Source organism: Fringilla coelebs (genome assembly GCF_963513975.1).
Source record: "Fringilla coelebs genome assembly, chromosome: 11".
NCBI classification, from domain to species: Eukaryota; Metazoa; Chordata; class Aves; order Passeriformes; family Fringillidae; genus Fringilla; species Fringilla coelebs.
The window spans coordinates 15182632-15205669 of NC_140037.1; the positions used below are offsets into that span (position 1 = coordinate 15182632).

The 23038-nt window shown below is 41.8% G+C and overlaps 2 protein-coding genes across 2 annotated transcripts; one reads left to right on the plus strand and one right to left on the minus strand.

Moving 5' to 3' along the window:
- Positions 1 to 10475: 10475 nt before the first annotated feature.
- C1GALT1C1 (C1GALT1 specific chaperone 1) lies at positions 10476 to 12324 on the plus strand. Its single transcript, XM_084213074.1, has 2 exons — positions 10476 to 10489; positions 10970 to 12324. The coding sequence occupies exon 2, from the start codon at positions 10975 to 10977 to the stop codon at positions 11929 to 11931; it is 957 nt and encodes a 318-aa protein (XP_084069200.1). The 5' UTR covers positions 10476 to 10489; positions 10970 to 10974; the 3' UTR covers positions 11932 to 12324.
- Positions 12325 to 14053: 1729 nt separating this feature from the next.
- Positions 14054 to 21047, minus strand: MCTS1 (MCTS1 re-initiation and release factor). Its single transcript, XM_084213149.1, has 6 exons — positions 20883 to 21047; positions 20087 to 20239; positions 19287 to 19384; positions 18110 to 18243; positions 17044 to 17111; positions 14054 to 15102 (listed from the first exon to the last, which is right to left on the minus strand). Exons 1-6 carry the CDS (start codon positions 20891 to 20893, stop codon positions 15021 to 15023), a joined length of 546 nt encoding a protein of 181 aa, XP_084069275.1. The 5' UTR covers positions 20894 to 21047; the 3' UTR covers positions 14054 to 15020.
- Positions 21048 to 23038: the final 1991 nt, after the last annotated feature.

The window sequence follows — 23038 nt, forward strand, 5'->3', positions numbered from 1 at the left end:
ATTAATCTTCCTCTGGGTTTGTGGATTTTTTTTTTTTGGTGGCATAAATCAGAACAAATTATTTCCCTTACAATTTAGAATACTCTTTTACTCTTTCTCAGATACTAAGAGCAGAGAAAGATAATCAAAAGCAATCAAATTACCATATCCTAATGAACTGCCATTTGTCAGCTGAGCCAGGGTTATTACTTCCTTGAACATAGCAGGAAAACATCAGAGAGGCTTGGGGATGGTGATTAAAGGCAGTATGTTTATTTCTGCATTTGCAGGAGGCACTCTCAACCACTTGCCTTGAAATCTCCATCAATTGCAATCTCTTGTCCTTACTCAGCACTTTAATTTCAGCCTTTTCCAACTCTCCCAACACTTGCTACTCCGGCCAGCTCCTGCTGAATTCCCCACTGGCCTCTGAGTGCTGGACAGAGGTTTTCCTTCATGAGCTGCAAATCTTTTCACTTTTCTTTAAAGTTAAAAGAGCTCTCTGCTTTGCCACTTCCACGTCCTGTTTTCCACCATCTGTGTTCTGCCCACTCCATCTGAGGGTTCTCCCTGATTCCCTTCTCCAGATCTGGGTCCCCTTTGAACAGCCTTTTTGTTCAAGGAGTAAGGATAGGAAAAGCAGACTCCACTCTTTTCATTCCCCATCAGCAGTGCTTCCCCCTCTGCCCAGAAAACTGCCAGTGCAGAGCAACCCTGTGTGTTGGGGAAGAGCTGCTCTGGGTGGCACATCCTGGACCTGGTGAGAGAGACAACAGGAGAACCAGGCTCCCTCGAGCTGCTTCACATCTGCCTCCAGTAGACAGCAGGTCTCCAAGGGCACATCCTGATACATTGCAAAAAGCAGAGCAGCAGGAGCTGGGTGCATCAAAGAGGGAAGGTCCTGACACCCTGTCTAAAAGGATGAAGAATATCACTGTTAGCAAGATGGTGTTGCCTTTGTGCTGATATTTGACATACAGACCTAGCAAACAGACTCTCCAAAGCAAACAACACCCATATTGCAAGCTGAATTCTGCAAGCTGCAATTTCCTGTCCTTGGCTGGTAGTTACAGGAATACTGTCAGTATATTCATATCAAAAAGTCCAACCACAAAAGCAAAAAATTAAAGAAAAAGGACATTGCCAATGAAAATCTGACCTTTCTGAGACTGACAAGTACTGTAGATGTTGGATGGCTCTGCTCCTAAATACACCTGCAGTCAACCATTAAATATTGTACAATAAAACTGCCCCATACTGAAAGTTTTGCCCAAGCCTTAAAGGCCACCCATCCTCTAGAAAAGCATTTCCATTCAGCAGAATTACAGGACCACCACAGACAAAATAAATCTGTTAGCAGAGAGTTAGGAGACCTTCAGGAGAGCATCATCTTCTAAGAAACTTACAGATATAAACCTCAAAATTAGTGGGGTTAAAAGACCTCACAGGCTTTTATGTCCTTGATTGCTTCCTTTGAGCCAAGTCATGCATGGAGATAAAGCACTGGGCATATTAGCTTCCATGAAACTCACTGTCCTGGCTGTATGTCTTCCTGATTTGAGTAATTGCTTAGACTTGTTATTCTTTTAGTGATAATAATCTTGCAGGAACCCTGGCCATAGGGTAGAGGGGACCTCATGGATGACTGAAACCATGAGCCTCCTTTGAAATAGTGCCATATAATCCCACTCACAAGACTTGCCAACCCAGGCTTTGAACTAGTAAGGCATCCTGTTCCCTGTGCTCTGTGGATATGGCTTTCAACATAGTGCCCTGATGCCTAACTGGTTCTGTTGTGGTTTTAGCAAGTTTTATAGAGCACTTACAGTCTTTACAGCTCTACCTGCAAAGCACTTCAAAAGATTCTGTTAAAACTTACCACAGTAAACCTGCTGACTCCATAATACAAATTCAAAGTAATTCCAGGTCAAACCTTTAATCAGAGAGACCTCTGTAAGCTGCTTCTCACCCTTATTAAAGAGATTTAGGAAACCATGAAGGAGATTGGAGAGTTACTGCTGTGCCATTTAAAAAGGCTCTGTTAAGATTCGGGTATTTTTATCTTTTAGAAAAAAGCATTTGCAGATTATAACTCTAAGAAGACAATTATAAGAGCATTCTGAGAGTCTTTTCACTTTAACTATATGGGGGAGAAATGGTACAGCAAAGTATGGGAAAGAAAATACATTGCCTAAGCCTTTTTCTTGAATAGGATCCTAACTAGCCATGTCACAGCTGCAGTGAAGTGTCTCATGTTCCTGTGATTTATTACTATAAGGGCCACATCATCTGCCAAAGTGTGCTTGGAAGAAATTAAATGGTTTCCAAAGGAAACTTTGAAATAAGACAGATTTTCGATTTGCATTTTCACCCTGATTAGTGTCTGTGAAGCTCCTTTGAAAACTTTTGTATCAAGCATAAATACAAAATTATTTCCAAATGCAGTTTGAATTGGGGAAGGTTTCAGGAAGGAAGCCCAGTTACCCACAGAAAGGGACGAAGAGACTGTTTAGAGGAGCGAGAAGGCAGAATAGTAATGAAAGAGAAAGGAAGTGGCAAAGTTCCAACATGCTGTGCCTTGGACCCAATTGCTTTCTGTCTAACATGATGAGTTGTTCACAGGCCTGAGTTACTCTGTTACCCTTTTAGCTTGACTGTGGACAATAAGCCTCAAATCAAGTGTAAGAAACAAATTAAGGGCTTGATTCTACACTCCTAGTTCCCTTTCACTTCCAGCTGAGGAGAGAGAATGGTATTAAGATCTACATTAATGTTGATCATGGCGTCATTCCTGATGGGTATCCATCCACAAAAATCCCAGAAAAGAAAACTCCCACAATTAGCCTAGCTACTGCAGAAAGATATTATCAGACCACAGCAGAAAATGAAGCAGCAACATTTCCATTGATCCCAATAGCATCAGAGAACCTCAGAGTCAGCCTTTCAAGACTCTTGTTTGCATATGAGTGTTTCTGCCAACTTGTATCAAGTTTTCATTTTCAAAGCAAAATAAATTTAACCTCACAATATTTGTCCACTGATGTAAGACTGCTCTGTTTTCCTGATGAAGGTCAGCAAAACTCTGTACATCTGTAGAGAAGTCCCAACACTTTCATCAGAAAGACTTTGGAAACATAAATTATTAATCTATTACAGCTTAGGTATGGAAAGAGCCAAAACAAAATAGAAATACATGGAAAAGGAAAAAGTATGTAATAATCTAAACAGATTGGCAAGCTGTAACACTGGGTATTCTCTGTAAAATGTCCATAAGTTAACTACTCAGTAACAGGCCAAACCAAATATCTTGGTCAGTCTTGACTTACGCTATATAAATTACCAAAACAGCAGCAGTGAGGAAGGACTGACATCTTTCTGGCCTAAAGAGGTGACTTGATTTACAGATGTGCCAGAAGTTGCTGATGGTAAATTACTGTTGTGTCAAACAACATGCACTCTGTAGAATAAATGCTTTAAATAAATAACTTAGTTCTCTAGCATCAGAATCAAAAAGCACAGATAGTTGCCATGAGACGCTGGGAACAAAGCAGCTTTGGTAGTTAACACCAAGGAGGAGATTCTCCCCTGAGTTATAGAGCCTTCAGAGGGGAGGTAACCAGATGCAGGGAATAACCAGACGCATGAATAATGAAAATATGTGGCTAAGAATAAAAATAGAAGGGTTTTTTTAACTTGGTCTTCCTACCTTTATCTGTATTCCTGCTATCAAAGTTTTGCAGAGTTTATGTAAGAGATTATTTCTGATTTTGAATTTGCAACAGCAGTTTTCCCCAGTAGCACCTCCCTATAAACCATGAATACACATTCAAGGAGCACAAGTTACACCACCATAACACCTCAATCCATTTGCTTTAGCACCAACCTGTAAAAGGATGACACACTACTGTTCAGTCTCCTACTTGCTTCCTTTTCTTCCTCCCAAGATAAAACAAGCGTTTCGCCTAAACTACTGCAATTTCCTTGGGGAGCACAGGATTGCATTATAATGAAGCCCATCAAATTTGGTTTAGAACTATAAAATGCTGGGATCAGTCCAAAAGAATCCCTCCAGGCATATGGCATATTTATCTTCCTATGCATTATATCTACAGTCCCATTCCAGTACCATGTACCAAAGCCTTTTCCTCATGCAGAAACGCCAGGTAACACATGACAACCCACAGAGGACATTTCTGACAGATTCTTTGACAGATGCTCAAGACAAGACATGCTGTTGACACTATATTTTTTACCTGGTTCAGATTAATAATTAAAACTGATTCAGCACTGAGAATCTTCTGACTTTGTACTGATCAGGAAAAAAACATGTTCAACTATGAGATGACTAGAATCATTAAAATTCTATTTCAGAGAACTGCTGTTAAGTGATAATTTTGTTCTTCAAATTGGAAGAGAGGATTAATAATTGAATCCAAAGACTTAGTTATATATATTTGGTAGGTTTGTTTCATAATAGAAAGAATTACTTAAGCAGAAATCCATTAAAATTTTTAGTATTCTCATGCTAGTCTGATTCTAAGCTTTTCCATTAAGCAGCACAGTTATAATGGCATTAACTACTTAAGCAGCAAAAACAGCACATAATTATCACTTTTAATTCAATCTTTTAGCACGTGAATGGATACTGCACATCACTATAATTCACATTCTTAAAGAGATTTTTCTATTCTGTCATAGCATCTTCGCCTCTTCTTTTACTGATACAACTGATCCAAGCATGTATAATTTTTTCCAAAATTCCTCAGATTAATGAGATAGCAAATTTAAACCCAAAGGTGTAGCAATCAGCTACTGCTTTATTGACCTTAAGATAGATGTTTAGATATGAGCAGGAACTAGGGCACAAATACCCATGTACCAGCATATCAGCATCTTAAACCATGTGCATACTCTCCAAATTATGACTATGTTAGATATTGCACATATTAAAAACAAAAGTCCCACATAAAGAGTATAAAGTATGTGGAAGCTCTAAAGAAATTAGGGGAGAAGAGAGAAGACTATGCAGCACATACTATCCCATAATTTTCTGCAGAGGGCCTTTTTCAAATAATCCCAAACTGACAACACTATGCTCCTTAAAGGTGCCACAAAATCACTTCATCACTGTCTCATGCATTTTATTTTAAAGGCCTCTTAAGAACCCATTCCTTCTAGTAGAATGCTATTTTCATGTCAACTTTTTTTTCCTTTGGGATCTTGAAAATTAGATTTCCCTATCTTTGCCTCTTTTTTTTTTCCTGTTTCTATTTGATCAATGATTATTCATTTTTTCCCCTGTGCTTCTAAGAGAGTTGACATTAAAATGCCTAGTTTATATTCTCTTTCTGTTGTACTTTTGCATTGGAGCCACTCGCAATGATGTCAGCTCAGCTCCAGGCATTGTCTCTGATAGTTCAATTCCAGCTGAATTGCTGGAGCCATCAGGACATTAGCATTCACTTGATTGATTTAGCATACTCAGAGAATAAGATGGGTTTTGTATGCAGCGACACACATGAAAAACTGAAGAAATTACAAAGCAGTCCAAAGTTCTTTTAGAATCACATATCTTTTCCTTCTCACATACCTTCCTGTGCTTGAGGGCACAATCTAAATAACAGCCATTTCAATGCCAAGCCCTTCTTTGACAGTGCTCATGGAAGAAAGAGGAAAGAAAAGCAATTTAAAACTTGTTTAACATAGTTCATCAATTTAACAGGTTTCAAGTCTAAAAGATGGTATTATGCATTACTTCCTATAAATATAGGAGAATTTCAACTGTAATTTCCAGATTTTGTCCAACAATTGGAGAGAATATTTTTTCAAAGGTAAATACTTCAAACTGAGTTCTGAAATAAGTATTAAAAATATAACACTTGATGGCTTTAAAACTTTCTTCCCTTGTCCAGTGCCTACACTTGTGACAAGGTTTTGGTGTTGTATGTGACTCAAGATGCACATGACCTACAAAGAGTTTGTGTCTTTTCAGATTCTAGATTCTTAAATGTAAAATTGAAGAGAACAAGAGAACGCAGGCCAAAATTTTTAGAAGAGGTGGCTAAAGTTTGGCTCATGAATCCATCTGCCTCCAAAAGAAATGCTGAGCCGAGCAGGTGCCTGTGAACTGAATCAAGAAATATGGCTTTATTTTCCTGCAAACTAGAATCTCCACCTCACTCTTTTAGGACTTCAAAACAGGGATTCCCAAACTTTGCAACACTAGGACTGAAGACCTCAGCAGATATATTTGTTCAATTACACACTTTATGGGCTGCATGAAATTACTGGAAGGACCATACTGTAATAGAACATAGCTGACCTCTTCTTAAAAGCCCTTTTCCTGCACCATCTCTGTTGGCTCCAATGGGTGTTCAGCTACTCAAGGGAGTTTGCAGCCTTCAGACCATAACCACACTTGACATCTGTGACAGGACCTTTCACCTCCTGATACAGCAAAAGCTTATCTCTACTTCCCCCATGGCTAAGCTAGGCCAGAATGGTTTGTCTTGGGATGAATTACCTCAGCTGAAAACACCTTCAGCCAGCAAAAAACATCCTTCCTTGAGTGGTGGGAAAGGAAGCCAGAAATAAGTGACTGACAGACAAGCACTTTTTACAGCTATAAAAGACACTATGATTTTCATGAAACCAGAAATCTCCTCTACACTCTGAGTGTGTAGAGAGTTCTCCTCCATGAGGAGATGTTAACGTCGAGATACTTCCCTTGGACTCAGGGAAATTAGGAGACTCTTTGCACACCACCATCATTTGTTGGTGACATTGGTACCTAATCTATACTATTTCTTTGACAGCTGTAACATAGGTACCTTTATTGCTGTGCCCTGTATTTTTATCTAGTAGTAGTTATTTTGTTTATCCTGTGTTGTAAGTAAGCCTGTTAAAGCCTTGAGTCTGTTTTCCTTATGTCTACTTAATAAATAATTCATGTTGTAATAGGCCTGATTGATCATTATTAAGGACTTGAGAGAGAGAGTGGGTTTTGGGGTGCTGGCTGCCTCAATAAAGCTACTGTCTAGTGCCAGAGAGCTGAGCAAAGGCAGGGACTTGTCTAAGCTCCCCCCTTTCATCCGTAACAACCTCCCTCTTCTGATGCAGTCAAATGGACAGGTAGAATTTGTGCATTTTCCAGTGGATTCAGCATTATAAATATATGGATGATGTGACAACAACGTCAGCTGTCCCAGTTCAACCTCACCTTTGCATTTCTCTTCATTCCAACAGTATCTCCTAATTAGGGATTCTTTCTATATGACATGTAGCTCAGCTGGTGTTTTAACTGCTCAGAAACACCTGCAATAGCTCTCCCTGGCTTCAGTTACCTGTTCTGAGTGCAACTGCAGGCTCCAGCCCAGCCTCCCCACTGCACACACCATAACAGGAAGACAGATGGGTCTGGACACTCATTTGTGATCATTAACAAGCAGTGCCTGTAAAAGATGACAAGTCATGTGTCAGCTGAAACATTTCACATTAATTGGAACAAAGTTCCTATCAAATATATTTTGATAATAGCCAATCTCTCAAGGATATTTTGCACCACACAGCGAGAACATGTTTAATGTCTTTCCTTGGAGGCATGAAAGAGAACTAGAAGGCAAATGCAGCTACAGCCAGTGAAGAAAGACAAACAGAAAATAACAAAGAAACAGTTCTGTCTGTGGAGATGAGCAATGAACCATGGAGCCTATCAGCTCTGTCAGCAGTGTAGATCCTGACACAGGTCTGTAGGTTCCAAAGGCTGCTATTGTTCCAGAGGGTGGTAGAGACACTATGAAGGATCAGTAGAAAGTAGGAGATGTTGTTGCAGCCAATGAACATCTCCATGAACAGTGAGTCAGTACTCAAAGCTGAAATCTGGCAATATTCTCTATGAATACAGGAGACTACAAGTTTTAACACAAAACTAATGCAAGGCCATTTGCAGTGATCTTAGAGGAGTCAATTCTTCTGTTCATTCCTACAATGTGATTGAGCATTTCCCTTGACCTTCCTCATTTAACTTCCATCTTAGGACTGGCCCTTTCTAGGTTACAAGATTTGGTTGGTTCCCAGCCAATGGCAGAGCGACTTCAAATACTTATCCCCTGAAGTTCCTAAGGATAGTTTCTTCTAGTAATTTGAGATGGATAGTTAACAGGACTACATGTGTGTCTAAATTAGCTCCAAAATACTTCACAATCACTGTTGTGAGACCTTATGCATTATGAGGCCATTTTAATCTTCTTAACACCAAGCAACAACTTCAGAAGCCAGAGAGTCTCTCTGGGTTTGTAGCATGCTTTCCATGTTGCTTAGACTTTCTCTTCACTGATCTACTGCTGGATAAAAGCAATGTTGAAAAGACATTAAAGCAACAGTCAAGATCTGTAGCTACATTAGTCATTCTGTCAGAGACCTGGAAAGAACCTCACTGAAGTTAAGCAGGAAAACAATTTGCTGAAGCATCTGCTGAAGCAGTGAGTCGCAACTCATTCAAATCTCTCTAAAGTACCTGATCAAGCAACTGCTGAAGCCCTGAAAGCCACAATTGATTCTGCAAACAGGAGATACTAAAAAAAGCTTTGAACTCATCTCCAGTCTCTGGTATGTGATAAAAACCTTACTGTCCACATATTTATTCCTTTAAAGCAGTCAGTTGAGGAAATACAGGATGAGTGACATTCCCCTAGTGCAGCAACATGGGAACACAAGCCTGTACAAGCTGGCAGTGCTCTCCTATCACTGTGTGTAATTGGCATTTAGTTCCACTGAACTCAGCCATTTTGGACATGCACTGACCCAACCAAAGGAATTGTTTTGTAATGTTTTTACCTGAACCTCAACCAATTGTTCCCCAGGCCCAGAAGAACTAAGCAATCAATCATCTCACAGGTCTTTTTGCTAAATATAATATTGTTAAGCATTGAATTCTACAGTACAACCTAAAAAAAAAAACCTTACCAAATAACTGAGGGATCTGAGGCACCCAGACAGGTGCCATAAAATCCAGAGCACCTCAGCTGTAAATTGACTACTATAAAACCTGCTATATTCATACAACCAGGATATACCTTACAAGATGGAGAAAACCTGTATAGGGCTTTATCCTAATCAATGTCTTGGCCTAATGGTAGAGTTTGATCAGCTAACAAAGAGATAAAATTTGTAAAACCTCTTCTTTTTTTTTTTTTCCCCAAGAGGCAGGTGGAAAAAGGGAGCAAACTGTTGTTCTGTGATGCTTGTTCAAATCAGGTGAATGTTCAAATCATTCATCAACTCCAAGTTCTTGATAGTTGATGAAAGAGATTCTGACAATCTGGAAATCAGAACAATTATCACTGAAGGAAAGAAAAAGTTATGTTGGTTGTAAATAAGGTTTTCGCTTTATTTTAAATATTAACTAACTTTGTGTGTATTGTGCTGCCTGCCAGGGAGGCAGAGGAACAAGCGAAATATACCATGCTTTAAGCATAGTTTATTGTATTGGTTAGGAAATTTATGACAGTATCTCCAGGATTTAACCCTGGATATACCTGAAATATTGATATACTTGATATATATTTGATCCTACATATACTTGGACATATTTTATTTGATCCTGGATACAGTTTAAGGCCAGTTCTGCCATTCATTTACTATTCTGTCCCCAGTCATATACCTTCTCATTTAAAATCAGTTTGTGCTGAAAAGTTGAACTTTTCCTGGAAGATATGGCTTGTGATGCAGATTGAGCTCTGGGTGGGAGCCCGAGGAGAGTTCTGAACTGCCAATCTTTGGGATAACAAGGGGCATAAAGATGGGTGATGCCAGCCAGGCGAATGGAAAGAGAGACAGAGCAGGAGCCGGGAACTGCCGATCTTTTGGGATAATAAAGGAGACGAGGGCGGGCGCCAGTGAGGTGGATGGACAGACAGACGGGGGCAGGGGCAGAGGACTGCGGAGGGAGAGTGACACTTGTGGCAGGGGGCACTGTGACGGGATAAAAGCCGAGGGGTTGCTTAACTGGGATTCCCCTCGGAGCAACCAGCTCGAGCTGTTTAGGGGTTGCTGTGCCGGGAATAAATCCCTTTATGGGACGAGACATCCGAGACTCAGCTATAGGAAACCTGCGGTCGAACCGGAGAGGAAACCTGGTCTGACTGTGTGACTGCCTTGTGTGGGGAGCCAAGCGGGGGACCCGTCGTGGCCTGGGGCCGCCGTGAAGAGGCTTCTGTCCCAGCAGCGACTGCCTCTGGCGCTGGGAGCGTGACTGCCAAGGACCAGAACGGTCCGATGGGAAGGTTCTATAACTAAACCGCGCTGGCACAGCAGGGCCCGCGGCTGTCCCCGCAGCGCTCTGCGAGCGCCTCGGCGGCGGCGCGGCGGCCCCGGGAGCAGAGGCGCCGTGAGGGAGGCAGGGCCGCGCGCGCACCGCCAGGCGGCGCCCCCGCCCCACCGAGCGCGCGGAGCCCGGGGCGGCCGCGCGGCGCTTCCGGCGGCGCAGGAAGGGGCGGTGCGCGCGGCTCCGGTGAGCGGCGGGAGCGCGGTCAGGGAGCTCGGGGAGCTGCGGCGGGAGCGGCGGTACCGCCGGGGCCGCGGGTCGGGGAGTCTGGGGAGCTGCGGCGGCTCCGGCACCGAGCGCCGTGGAGCGGGGCAGGCGGGGACCGGGCTCTGGGAAGGCTCCCCGCGAAACGCCGCCACGCGCGGGCCGCGTCAGCGCCCGAGCCCGTCCCGCGACCTCTCGGTGCTGCGGACGAGGAGACGGTGGGGCCGGGACCGTGCGGTCACGGCAGCGGAGAGGGGCCGGGGCACAGGGCTCGTCTCCTACCGTTACCGAGAGCTGCGACCGGGAACCTGGATATCGCCAACGCTTTCACCAGCCTTGTCCCGGTGCGGGAGATAAGGGAACTGCAGCTGGGTTCAGAAATTGAGGACTGCATTAGAACCGTATGGAACCTGCACTAGTACACTTATTCCTGTGAGTTCTTACAGTGTGTCTCTTTTCTAGGAAAAATGATTTCTGAAAGCAGCTCCTTCATCAAGGGTGTGGTGCTTGGAGGAGTCTTCTGCATGTTGGTTACGCTCCTCGGACACATTAAGGTGGGCCACGGGACCAAAGCACATCACCACGAGCATCATCACATCCAGGCTCCCAACAAGGAAGATGTCTTAAACCTTTCAGAAGGTGAACGTGTGGAGCTTAGTAAAAACATCAATGTTTACTGTATTATCCTTGTCAAACCAAAAGATCTGGGGCACTGGGCTGCAGCAAGGGAGACCTGGAGCAAGCACTGTGACAAGGCAGAATTCTACAGCTCGGAAAAGGTCAAAGTGTTCGATTCTGTAGCCGTCAACACAAACGATATGTGGGCGATGATGCGGAAAGCTTACAAGATAACATACGAACGCTATAAGGATGAATTCAGCTGGTTCTTCCTTGCATATCCAACAACATTTGCTATAATTGAAAATCTCAAGTATTTCTTACTGAAAAAAGACCCCTCTCAGCCTTTTTACATAGGCCACACTGTGAAATCTGGTGACCTTGAGTACGTAGATGGCGAGGGAGGGATCGTCTTAAGCATTGAGTCGCTAAGACGACTCTCCCGTGTTCTTGAAGACCCTGACAAGTGTCCAGAGCAGGGAGGTATGATTTGGAAACTGGCAGAGGACAAACAGCTGGCAATCTGCCTGAAGTACAGCGGCGTGTTTGCCGAAAACGCTGAAGATTCCGAAGGGAAAGACGTCTTTAACACTAAATCCGTGGGGGCCCTCATCAAGGAGGCCATGTCCACGCACCCGCAGCAGGTGGTGGACGGCTGCTGCTCCGACATGGCCATCACCTTCAGCGGGCTGGCCCCCAACCACATGCACGTGATGATGTACGGCGTGTACAGGCTCCGGCCCTACGGCCACTCGTACAGCGACGCCCTGGTCTTCCTGCCCCCTCCGGGCTCGGACAATGACTGATGGGTCTTCAGGGAAGGCCTGGAACCCTGGGGTTGGCTATTCTCACAACACACAGTTGTACTGACACATTCTGGTACTGGTGTACAGGTTCTTTTGCACACTGAGGGTTGGTAAAGCTCTTAATTTTAAAAGTGGAAGGAGAATTTTTTCCTAAATCTTTTATAGAGAAATGCTTCTGGCTTTTGACAGTGCTGGAATGAAATGATAAAAAGAAGATGTTAATGTTTATTATAAAAGGAAATTAAGTTTATAGGGGGGGTTTGTACATGTAAATATTTATTAATGAAAACTGAAATGAACTTTAGTCTACTCTTAAAAATATATTTTTGCAGGACTTTGATTATTTCAGTTCTTCCAGGCATTTCTAGAATGTCTTTATATCTTTCTAAGTTGTACCAATAAAAGTGACTGCAGATTCAGTCTCAAAGACTGTAACTTTAAGCTATTTTTTTTTACACTCAATATACACTCAGTATCTTGAGCTTATATAGCACCTTCCACCTCATGTACAGCCTTCTAACAGCAGGAAGCAAGGTGACAAGGAATCTTGCAGCAGAGTAATATCAAGTGCCCTTTGGACTACAGTTTCTAAGCAGACAAAGATAAACTGTATTTGAATAGGTATTAACATGGTCAGGGTGTCTGTTAGCACAAGATTAATTACTCATTTAAAATTTCACTCCATCTATAAGCATGTTAGAATAAAGGCTCAGTATTATTTTTACTCCTGTTAGTGGATGCTAATAGTGTTTACAAGGAAGAAGTTGGTCAATTGTCAGTACAATTTGGTGTTTGGTTTGGGATTTTTTCATGCTTTTTTTTTTTTAACAATAGAGTGCACTCAGTTTTACAGAAGTTCCTGGGTCACACTCCTACCCACCCACAGCCTGTGCCGACAAAGAGCACTTCAGTACTTACTCCATTTAGAATTCAGTGAGCTGACATGGGTGTTTCAAGACTTGAGGAAGGTATTACATCCATCTGTTAGATCTGTGACTGTCAGAGGCTTTGTTGGTATTACAATATGCATAAAACACAGGAGCAGACTCTGTTCTCTCAGCTTTAACCAACCAGTTGTAGCACCCTACCCTGCGCTCCAAGTGGGCAGGTGAAGTGAAACGACTGCTTGAGAGGTGATAAGACTATCCACATCTTGGGTTTTTTGTTTTAAGCATCATGTTTTTGACAAGGTAAGATAACTGTTCAGACCCGCCAGACAGGCTCCCACAGCTCCAGCTGCTTTTTGAAAGGTGAGACAAGATGCACCTTCTCATCCCCCCATCAGTCAGAGCTCAGCTGACAGCAACAGGATTGCTGCCAAAACCTAGGTAAAACTTGTACCTTTGATGTGTTGCTAATCTGGTATATAAATTAAGCATGATTACACTTTTATCTCCTTACAGAATAATACAGCTGCAAAAACTTAGACAAAACCAGGTAAAGCAAGCAAAACTTTCAGTGTTTCTAATTATCAAAAACAGTTCTGACCCCCCTGCAGCAACTGTAGTCATAGGAGAATGAGAGTGAACAATTCCAACAGGAAAAATCTCATTTGTCACAGATTTGAGGTACTGTAGGACAACAGGAAGAGATAAAATGGAAGCAAACCACAAAAGGCAAGATTAGCTCATTTTACACAAAAAAAAACCCACCAGCACTGAAGCATTAACTGATTTCCATAGTAGCAGAAATCAATACATTTACAATGAAATCTTTAAGATGCACAGAAATGTTCACCAGCATTCTGAAGTTCTGAGGTATGATCAGAACTCTTTCTGCAACACTGCTTAAATATTTTCTTCCTGCATTAATAGTTTGATTTTCCCTGTCATTTAAAGAAGTACAGTCTTGTAAATAATTTTACAGAATTTTAAAAGCAGCATTCCTTCTGCCATGTCTTACTTGGCTTTAGAATCAGATAGAGAACACCTTGGCCACTACCATCTGTAAAGGTCCAGGGTGGGGAAACCAAGTCTGCAGAACAGCACAAGGCACTGGCACACAAAGTTATATTCTGCTGCTGTAAAATGCATGTGTTAGAATAAAGACCTGAAATATTAAAAAATGCTTCCAGAGACAGTTATGAGTGGTAGACCTTAAAAGTTTCCTTAATTTATTACAGTATTCCATTTTTCCATAGGCATAGCTTTGGGTATGCAGAACAAAGGACTGGGTTATCCAGACAGACACACAGTGCTCCAGAACCCATTCTGTAGCTGTACAGAGACATGTGGCAGTGTGCACAAACTGAGAGCTCTTCAAGTTCCACCTGAAAAAGTTGCTCCTGGCTACAATGAAAAACGTTTTGCTGTCATGCCTTTATTTAACAGTGATTTTGTTTCTCTCCTAAAATAAGGCGGCACACAGGGAATAGGGAGCGTCAGGCACCAGGGTGGCACACACTTAACTGGCAGTGTGCCCACCATTACTACAAACTCCTCTAGAAGGAGAGCAGTATCAAAGTGTTGGCAGGTAGAAATCTGAACATACATACAGTCTTCAGATATGAGCCACCATAAAAGAATTTCTAATCCACATATCAGTCTGAGTTCATAAATCCTATACAGATAACTGCATATTAAAAAGAGAAAATCCTTAAGTAAAATGAAGTTAATGCTCTTAATAAGTTAAAAAATAATGTCAAAAAACCTGATTTCTCCACATTCAAGAAACTAGGTAGACTAACAAGATGTCAAGAAAAAATCTGAAATGCTTCAGAGGTTTTGTAAACCATATTTATATTTCACACACACTTTATATTACGCTTTTAGAAAAGCACAAAAATGTAAACATTTCTTGGCTTTTTCCTCCTTTCCATTTGAAATAGTCTACTCACAGTCCATGCAGAATCTTTCATCAAGCATCTTCAGTCACTGAAGACTCAGGTTTAAGACAAAACAAAGTAACTGTAATAAAAAGAAATCTAGAAAACTATTGTAGCCTAACAGTACTTTTGCATTCAACTGATTTATTTAGCATAGCCACAGAACAAAATAATTTGTACATTCAGTCACATTAAAAACAAGGAATTACAAAGCAGTCCACATTTAATCTAAGTGCATTCCTTTGGAGTAACAGTTCCTGTTGTTTCACTTGTATGTCTTCATATGCCAAAGGCCATCATTTAAATAGTGGATATTTTCAATACCAATCCCTTTGTTGACCTTCTCACTGTAAGAGGAAAAACATACAGAAATATTAGCTAGGTTAAATATGAGAGCACTACAAAATATATTATTTCAAGTAGAAACTGCAACATTTGCCAACTGGAAGGGGAAAGCTACCAACCACAAAGTCTTTCTTCCACAGCAGGTGGACAAGAAACAATATTTGTTATTACACATGCCCACATTGCTGACTGATAAGAGGACAATATTTGCCTTCCACATTTTTTCAACAGCTTTCCACGGCATTTTTACTACTTCTTCGTGGGACACAGTTCTTCAGACAACACTTCTGCTAATTTCCTTCATTTTACCATTTCTCCATCAAAGTAGCACAGCAGTTGTGAGGCTTCCTCCCCAAGGACAGGATGTGGTACAAGATGACTAGAATGTAGAATCTAACAAGTTCTGGTTACAAGTGTGCCAATGACACAATCAAATGCAGGTGAGCTGCCTCACTTCTAGTAGCAGGTCATCTACCCCCTTAATAAAGAATTAAAAATGCTAAATTTATATGCCAAGGACCTTCAGCTTGTTAGAGACGTGCTATCCTCCATAGTACTATCTTTTGAGTTATGTCATCTTTTAAAAATTACTGGTTTATGTCAGTTTATTTTTCCAGTTAAAAAAAAAAAATCACACAAATGAACTAGTTTTGCCACAATAAACAATACAGATCTCTTTCTGGGAGTGAGAACAAGTTTCATTCCCCTGGAGAATATAATTTACTCTATTTACACCAAGTGTTCTATTACTTACACAACCTGTCCAAAAGTAATCAGGAAGGGAAATGCTGCTAACACAATATTAACACATTATATGTAGTAATTACACCAAGAGATTGAAATCCCACTGCCTAAACCAGAAAATTGTGGTCCAGTGTCACACAAAAAAAGCAGCTAACAGACTGCAGAGAGGAGCATAATTTCATTTTCCTCTCCAGTTCATGTTGCTTCTCACAGGAACAGGATTTTCAGCTGCAAGGCTGGTGGATTTGAAATTAGGTATACAAAGGACCTTGGTTTGCAATGATCACAGTGGGTCACTGCTCTCTTAGGACTGGGACACAGGTAGCTTTTCTTTCCACTTCCTCTTGGAGTCTTTTGAAGCACCACAAAGAATCCTGAGAATAGAATTCCTCAACAGCTACAGCAGGTCCAAATCCAGGTTTCTGCAGTCCCACTCTATCCCTGTCCTCCAAGACATTCCCACCTCTCTGCCTCGTGCTACCATTATGACTTAGGACAGGCTTGTTGAGAATCAACCACACAAAAAAAGAGTGACTTGTTTTCACCAAAAAAGCTTCCTCACTGTCCCAAGTGACAGACAGGTCTGGAAACCTTATCCAGACAGATCTGGAACCCTGGAAGTTCTATTAACGTCTTGCAGGATATGAGGTGCACTCAGAAGTTTTAGGCCAAACCTTCTGGGTGCACCTCACATCCTGCAAGACATTAATAGAATTTAAAATGAGAAAGTGATTTAGCTACTTATAATTTAGCACGATCTGAAAGCCAAGAACAACTAACATCCATTTCCATTTTCTGTATCTCTTTTCCTTCTGAAACAGTTTTCTGTTTATCCAGAGTAGAACTCTGAATTTTACAGAAGGCTCAGGTAAGTTAGTCAGCACATCAAGCAGGAATGCTGGGCTGCATGTGGGTACACCCTGAAGAAAAAGAGCAGGCCACAGAAAAAAAAAAAGCCTGGACAGGCAACCAAGATCCAGCAGGACTTGAGTCTCTGCTAACCCTGCAGACAAAAATCTCTTCAATGTTTTTGATCCTCTCAAATCCAAATTACATCTCTTGCCTAGCCTGGGTGGTACTCTGTACTCAACACATGCTGCAACAGCAATGCAGTAACCTTGACAGTGGTGCTTATACTCCAGACTAACATAAGAATAATAACATGGGACAGGTTGTATTTCAGCTTTTAAAACACTTACATGTCCTCAGCTGACATCTTCATTACTCCCACACATAATGCATGTTGTTTTCCCTCTGCCATAATTGCCTACAAATTACTGCTAAGGAAAACAGAGTTCTTTTTAAACTATTTCAGAAAAGTCAAAGCAATATGAAGAAATTACTTCCAAAAACACTTTCAAAAGCCAGTGTTGAACTTCTAATCTTGCAGTAATTCTAGAGTTCCAGTTCTTAAAGATAAGCAAAACAATGCACTGAATTTAACAATTGAATCAGTGTGTAGAACAAAGCATGTATTTATGAACTTGGAACAGCAATTACAGAAAAAAATCTCCCAGTGCCAAATTTCTTCCTTTGTGCCTAACACAGAGATGACAGCCTCTGCCTTTCCGGAACAAAACAGCACATGTTTGTGGGGCCATTTTAGATTCCAAGGCACAGAAGAATTGAGACACCAATTTAAAAACCACAAGTACTGAAATCACGTGACCTTTTCAGAACTTAGCAACACGTGATGTTCACTGCTGATCTTTCCCTATAGCATCCAACTAACAACAAAAGCAGCACAGCTTGGTGTTATAAATGCTGAATTTGTTCAGGGTTCTTTTCTCAGTAATATAAGGAGTGAATTAGCACACTTTCCTCATTTTACATACACTAACTTCATCAGACACATAGATCAAGTCCTGACTGCAGTAAAGCTGATCCTACCCACCTTTCCTAATTCCCTAAGAAAAGGAGAGAAGGGAATACAAGATTGACTAAGGAGGCAGGGCACAAATTGCACTGCACCTCATCTACTTTTACCATTCTGCATAAAATCACTAAGGAGCTCCACTTACCAATGAGATTAACAGAACAGCAGGAATAGTTATGTGGTTTGGAACATACAGTCAGTAGAAAAATATGAATAACTTTAACCTTGCCAAGCAATATCTAAACCTCTGCAGCTCCTTTCTGATTATTAGTTATTTCACGAAATCCAATTAAAACCCAAAGTAATGCAGATAATAATAAACTGAGAACAGAAGAAGAGAAATTTAACTCATCTCACAGTGAGCAACAATTCATAGTTGAGAAGGATACAACAACAGTGTCAACAGCAGCAGGGTAAAGCTTTGCTCCAGGAGATGTCAGGCCAGGGCACATTATATTAGCTCCACTCAGGACGAATTTAATGGCACCTTTGTCAACCTGCTGATGCGGGAGAATAAATGGGTCTAGGAGGGGAAAGACACAGCATTGCCATTAATACAGCACCATGACAACATGAACAGCTCATTATAAAGTCATTTTAAACAGGCCAATTAGATATAGAGCGTCCTGCAAGGGTAGGAAGTTTGTGAAACAATTACCAGAGCTCCTGCTGGGTGGTACCATCCCAAAAGGACACAAATACTGTCCTCCCAGACCACATCTTTTATCTGAGAACCAAAGGTAAACCAGCACTTCAGGCTATGGCTCCTGCACACACACAGACCCACAGACTGAGCAACAATTTTCCCCTACGGAAAGCAACCACACAACTGCCCATCCTAAGAGATCTTAAATACAAGGGATCTTAAATCCTGCAAACTCCATGTACTCTTACAAATTACTCCAACATGAAAGAAAAACAGTTTAACGTTAACAGAACAAAAAAGGCAAACACAGACAAAAATCATGAAAGCTGTCAGCTCTCCAAGCCATCGTTCAAGTGCAGGCCCACTCTTGAAGTATTTCCAACACCAAGATCTGACTGAATAACATTCTTTGGGATTCAAAACAGAGTAACACAATCAAGCAGAACAGCAAGAAAAAATTGCAAGAGTAAATTGTGAAAAGTAAAAAGCATGCAGCCTAAGTTCCTACAGGAGACAGATACATACCATTAAACTCAAGAATAGTTTTCTAGTAAGAACTTACAACTATTTGTACAACACGACTTGAAAGAAAAAAGATAGGGACCAACAACAGCAAATTTATATCTTTGTCCTAAGGGAGCCTCTCAAGATTTTTTACAGAGATTTACACAATTTAATTCTTACTTACCAAAGTTCAGATTGCTTAACATATAGCATGGAAGCAATTAACATAGACATGTGAAATAGAAAATTAATAAATTCCAGTTAAGAAAGTATGCTGTATCTTTAAAATCTATTCTGGAATATGCATACGCATGGAAAATATGGAATGGAAGCTCTTTTTAATCTGGTTCTACAGATGTCCTGTGGAATCACAGTCACCCTTCTCTTCCCAGCACAACTACCCTCAGGAAACTTACATTTGTGAAGCAACCTTAGCGTCGGGTAAAAAATCCCTTCTCTTTGCCTGAAGAACAGCAACTCCCCATTCACAGTGAGGATTTCTATATGTTCATGACTGCAAGATTAAAAAAAAAAGAAAATCCAAGAGCTACTTAACCCTTCTATACTTTAAATACAGTATTTTACTTTATGGAGTCTGGTCTGTCTTAGCACCTGAGAATAAAAACAGTCAATTAGTAACACGATTTAAAACTAAAAGTATTACTATCTTTTTGTATGACTTGCTCTTCAGTAGTGGTCTCCTTATTCCCCCTTTGAGAAAAAAGAAACCTACTGACAAAATACACAAACTGCATTTCCTTGGTGTTGCCTTCTAAATGCAATACAATAAGAAGGACTTGGCAAAAATGTACTACCCTCTATTTAAAAAAAAAGGGAAAATAATCAAGATGATACATGGAAGCCCAAAAATAGTACAAAATGTTACTGACAGGAAACCAAACAATTTTGAGCTTCCACGTTCATAAAGCTGAATGCTTCCCATTAACAACAGATTGATCCTTGGAGAGACTGAATACTATGCACCTTAGCTACCAGGAATCATTTTTAAGTTCTTCAAGCATTCCACTAGCACATGCCTTTAAAGCACAATGAGCACATGCCAACTTTTTAATCTGTCCATAACACGGACTACTAAACTATTAAGAGATGATGGATGCCTATCAAAAGTGCTAGGTTTATTTACTGTACAAAGGAAACATACAAAGGAAACAATCCTAGCACCTTGAAAGCAAAGTTTAAGAGAAGAGACACTTACCATCTTACTATTTTGACTGGATCTTTCTTTGGCATGATTTGGTTTAGCCATGGTTCAATAACAGGAAATTGGTCTATCAGTTGATTCTTGATACCTTTAATAACTGAAGTCTTCAGCTGGATACAGTTTGATACATTCTCCTTTTCATCAAATCTGTCAAGTGAAAGTATTTTAGAAATGCACAATTTGCTGCACAAAAGATGCATTTTTCAGGAGCTGTCTTCAGAAGTGTTAATAAATTCACTACTGAAGTCAAATAGCAGACTGACTGTACAACTTTCAAATGCAGAATTTCCTTAAGCTTAAATTTGTCCCCGGGGAACACTTGGGCTGGGGGAAGGCAGGAAGGGGCCGAGGGGGGCGGCCCACTTAGTAGCCTGTCTTCATCCCTAAACTTTGTGTACGGCCACAGCACGTGTTTAGTCTCACAGATAAACCCTGGTCCATGGCGCTATTTTATTCAACTCCAAGAGTACTCTGCTGGTCACACAAACACCCACAGCCCCGTTCCGACGCGAATCCTTCACGTCCACCACAGAAGCACGAACGGCGCTCTCTACCACCCGAAGTTGGGATAAGTTAATGACTCAGCTCCATTTAACGAGCGAGTGCCCAGGGCAAAGCCGAGGGCTGCGGGCGGCGCTGCCCGAGGAGGCCGCGGGGCCGCTCCCGCCAGCGCAGCACCGAGCCCGGGGCTGAGGGGGCGCCCGGCCCCGGCCCCATCCCCTCCCTTCCCTTCCCTTTCCTTTCCTTTCCTGCCCCCGCGCCTCCCTCGCCCCTGCCCGGCCGCACTCACTTCTTGAACATCCTGCGGGCGGGGGGCGCCGGGCGGGCAGGCCGGGGCCGGCGGCGGGCGGGCACCCACAGCCTCGGCGCTGCTCACACGCGGCTCCGGCCGGGCCGTGCCTCGCTCCGCGCCCGCCGGAAGCGCCGCTCCATCCCCGCGGAACGGGCGGGGCCAGCCGGCAGCACGGCAGCCAGCGACGGGGCGGTGCCTGTGCCGCTCGCCTCGGCATCGCCGCCTGCCCACCGCTGCCCCCTGCACAACAGCGGCGTTACTGGGCTTTGACAGCCACCGACTGCCTGGTACTTACAGGCACGGCGCTGTTTTCCCAGGTAATAGATCGATTTTTGGTAACACAAGAAGAGCTAAGTGCTAATAGCTACTGACATCGTTTAAACACAAAATGCGTTTAACAGAAAAAAATACAGCCATCTTCAAACGGGCAGAGCAGAAGCTATCCTCGCGACAGCTTCAGAGAAGGACACAAGATACTATCAACAGCATTCTGGGGGAAAAAAATAGAGTTCTTGTCAAACAGCAGATACTGGAGCCGGGGCAGGGAATCAGTCCCAGGTGACAGTGCCTCATCTTCAGGGTGGGGAGGGAGTGGAAGCCTGGCTTGCAGAGAAGTTCTTGACTGCCAGGCAGACAGATGGATTGTGGTGGAGAGAGCCATCCATAGTGTTTATTAGAATCAAACTGGGTTTTTCTTGGTGATGGCTGCAGCAATTGTGAATAGAAAACCGTAGGCAGACAGAATTTACCACACTGCTCTTTCACTCTTTGAGGAGCAGACCTGTGTTTGTTCTTTAGGCTGGTGTTTGCTATATAAACAGACATACAGGTGATCACCCAGTTTCTTTTTAGAGTCATGGAAATGCCACCACTGGCATAAAGGGGAGGGAGGAGAGGACATAAAACACCAGGTTACTATTGTGCTAACAACCGAGTTCTGTTTTCCATACAAAACAATTTAATCACCTTTGATACTATAATACATAATTAAAATCTAATACTTAAAAGTTCCATCAGCCAAACAAAGTAAAATCAAGCTTTATAAATGGTATCGTTCAAATAGTGCAGTTCAGCTTTGGGAACAACCACACTAATAACTTTTTTAAAGGATAGGAATTAACTAAAGCATTACATAAATAGTCAAGCATTTCATTCATGAATGCCACCTTTACCTACTTTGTAGCATCCCCAAAAATACTGAGTGATGATCAAGAATTCAATTTTAACTGAAACACAGTGACACTGCTCATCCCCAGGATTAGAAAATGAGAATGGGAGTTAATTACACTGACAAACTATTCCATATGTTCTGGTGATCCTCACAAAAACTTTAATCAAATAACACTTTGCCATGCAAACAACCACATTTTTAAAAACTGTAATGAAAAATCCATCATATTCTACCTCAAATGATAGAAACACAAGGTAAAACATCTACCCTTCTTGAGAAAGACAGCACATCTCACTGAAGTCACCTGAGCCACTGGTTTCACACCTGCCTATAACAGCAAGATTAGCCCCAAATTTTCAAAAATTGCCTTTGTCAAGAGGAAGGTCTTACCTCTACACTTCTGCTACCTTAAAGCAGTGTTACTGTTCAGCCTCAACACCAAAGAGCTGGAGACATTTGCTCTGGTTGCAGGGTCACTTTTAAGTCCTAAAATTTTAAAACCATGGTACCTGGACAAGACTGACAAAGCAAGGGGAACATGAAGCAACTGCCCTGACAGAAACCACCCCTCAGGATCACATGCTAAATAGAAAGGACTTAGGATTTCACCCCCCATAAGTTTTGGTAGAAAAGAGTGAAAATCCATCACACCTGGCTTCTTCCTGGATCCCCAGAACTTTACCTTGCCTCCACCTGCTCTCTCATATCCAAAAGCCAAATACTCTAACTGATGTGACAGTCATTGACTGTCCCACCCCTGAATGATTGCATAGCAACTTCAGGAAAAGGGACTCTTACTCATGTCTTTTTTATAAATCCAATCCTTTCAATGAACCAAGAATGTGTAGAAATTTGGCAACTCTTATATCTCTAGACCTCTTATCTAATTTGGCTTAAGTGAACATGACAGTTACTGAGGAACAGAGGAAAACTTTACAGCATACTCACTTATTTACTTAGCAAACCTGTTTATTTCTGTTAC